This window comes from Tupaia chinensis, unplaced genomic scaffold, assembly GCF_000334495.1.
Source record: "Tupaia chinensis unplaced genomic scaffold, TupChi_1.0 Scaffold000037_4, whole genome shotgun sequence".
NCBI lineage: Eukaryota > Metazoa > Chordata > Mammalia > Scandentia > Tupaiidae > Tupaia > Tupaia belangeri.
This window is the reverse complement of record NW_006159487.1, coordinates 1025014-1025505: the sequence shown is the minus strand read 5'-3', so window position 1 is coordinate 1025505 and position 492 is coordinate 1025014. Positions and strand designations below refer to the sequence as shown.

Genomic DNA, 492 nt, shown 5'->3' with positions numbered 1-492 from the left:
GAGTGGGTGAGATTTGAAAACTATTGAAAGACACAAATTTTTGACGAGTGTGTTACAAGCAAGCCAGGCAGTTCGGCCAGGAAGGCCGCGTCCTACCCTGTGGGGTCTTACGGGATTCATGGGGCGGGCCCTAGCCCAGTTAGGCCCGGAAACCCCTGTACCCCATACACGTTCTCCCCAGGAGGCCTCGGGTTTAACGCGTTTGGGCCGGGGGTCCTGGCAGGGTGCAGTGAGACAGGCCAGGCATGCTGCCCCACCCCCCACCCCGCCCAGTTCCCTGGTGTCCCCATCTTCCCCTTCGAGTCCAAGCCCCGGGCTCGGTCCCGCCCACTCATCCCTGTCCCTTGGGCAGTTACATGGCCGTTGAGCCATTCGTTGTCCACCATGCCAGCGTCGCCTCCGCGCAGCAACGACGCCATCGCTTGGCCTCCTGCACGTGCTCCGCTGCACTCGGGGCTGCGACGCAGGCGCGGCGGGGAGGGGCGGGGCGTG

The 492-nt window shown here is 64.6% G+C and overlaps 1 protein-coding gene across 1 annotated transcript in view; it reads right to left on the bottom strand.

The window, feature by feature from the left end:
* Window positions 1-486, bottom strand: part of DDX25 (DEAD-box helicase 25) — a gene marked incomplete in the record, with an annotated part of 14053 nt that extends 13567 nt beyond the window's left edge. Inside the window, 2 exon segments of the mRNA XM_014588800.2 lie at window positions 1-20; window positions 357-486. Coding sequence (XP_014444286.1) covers window positions 1-20; window positions 357-419 — 83 coding nt within the window.
* Window positions 487-492: the final 6 nt, after the last annotated feature.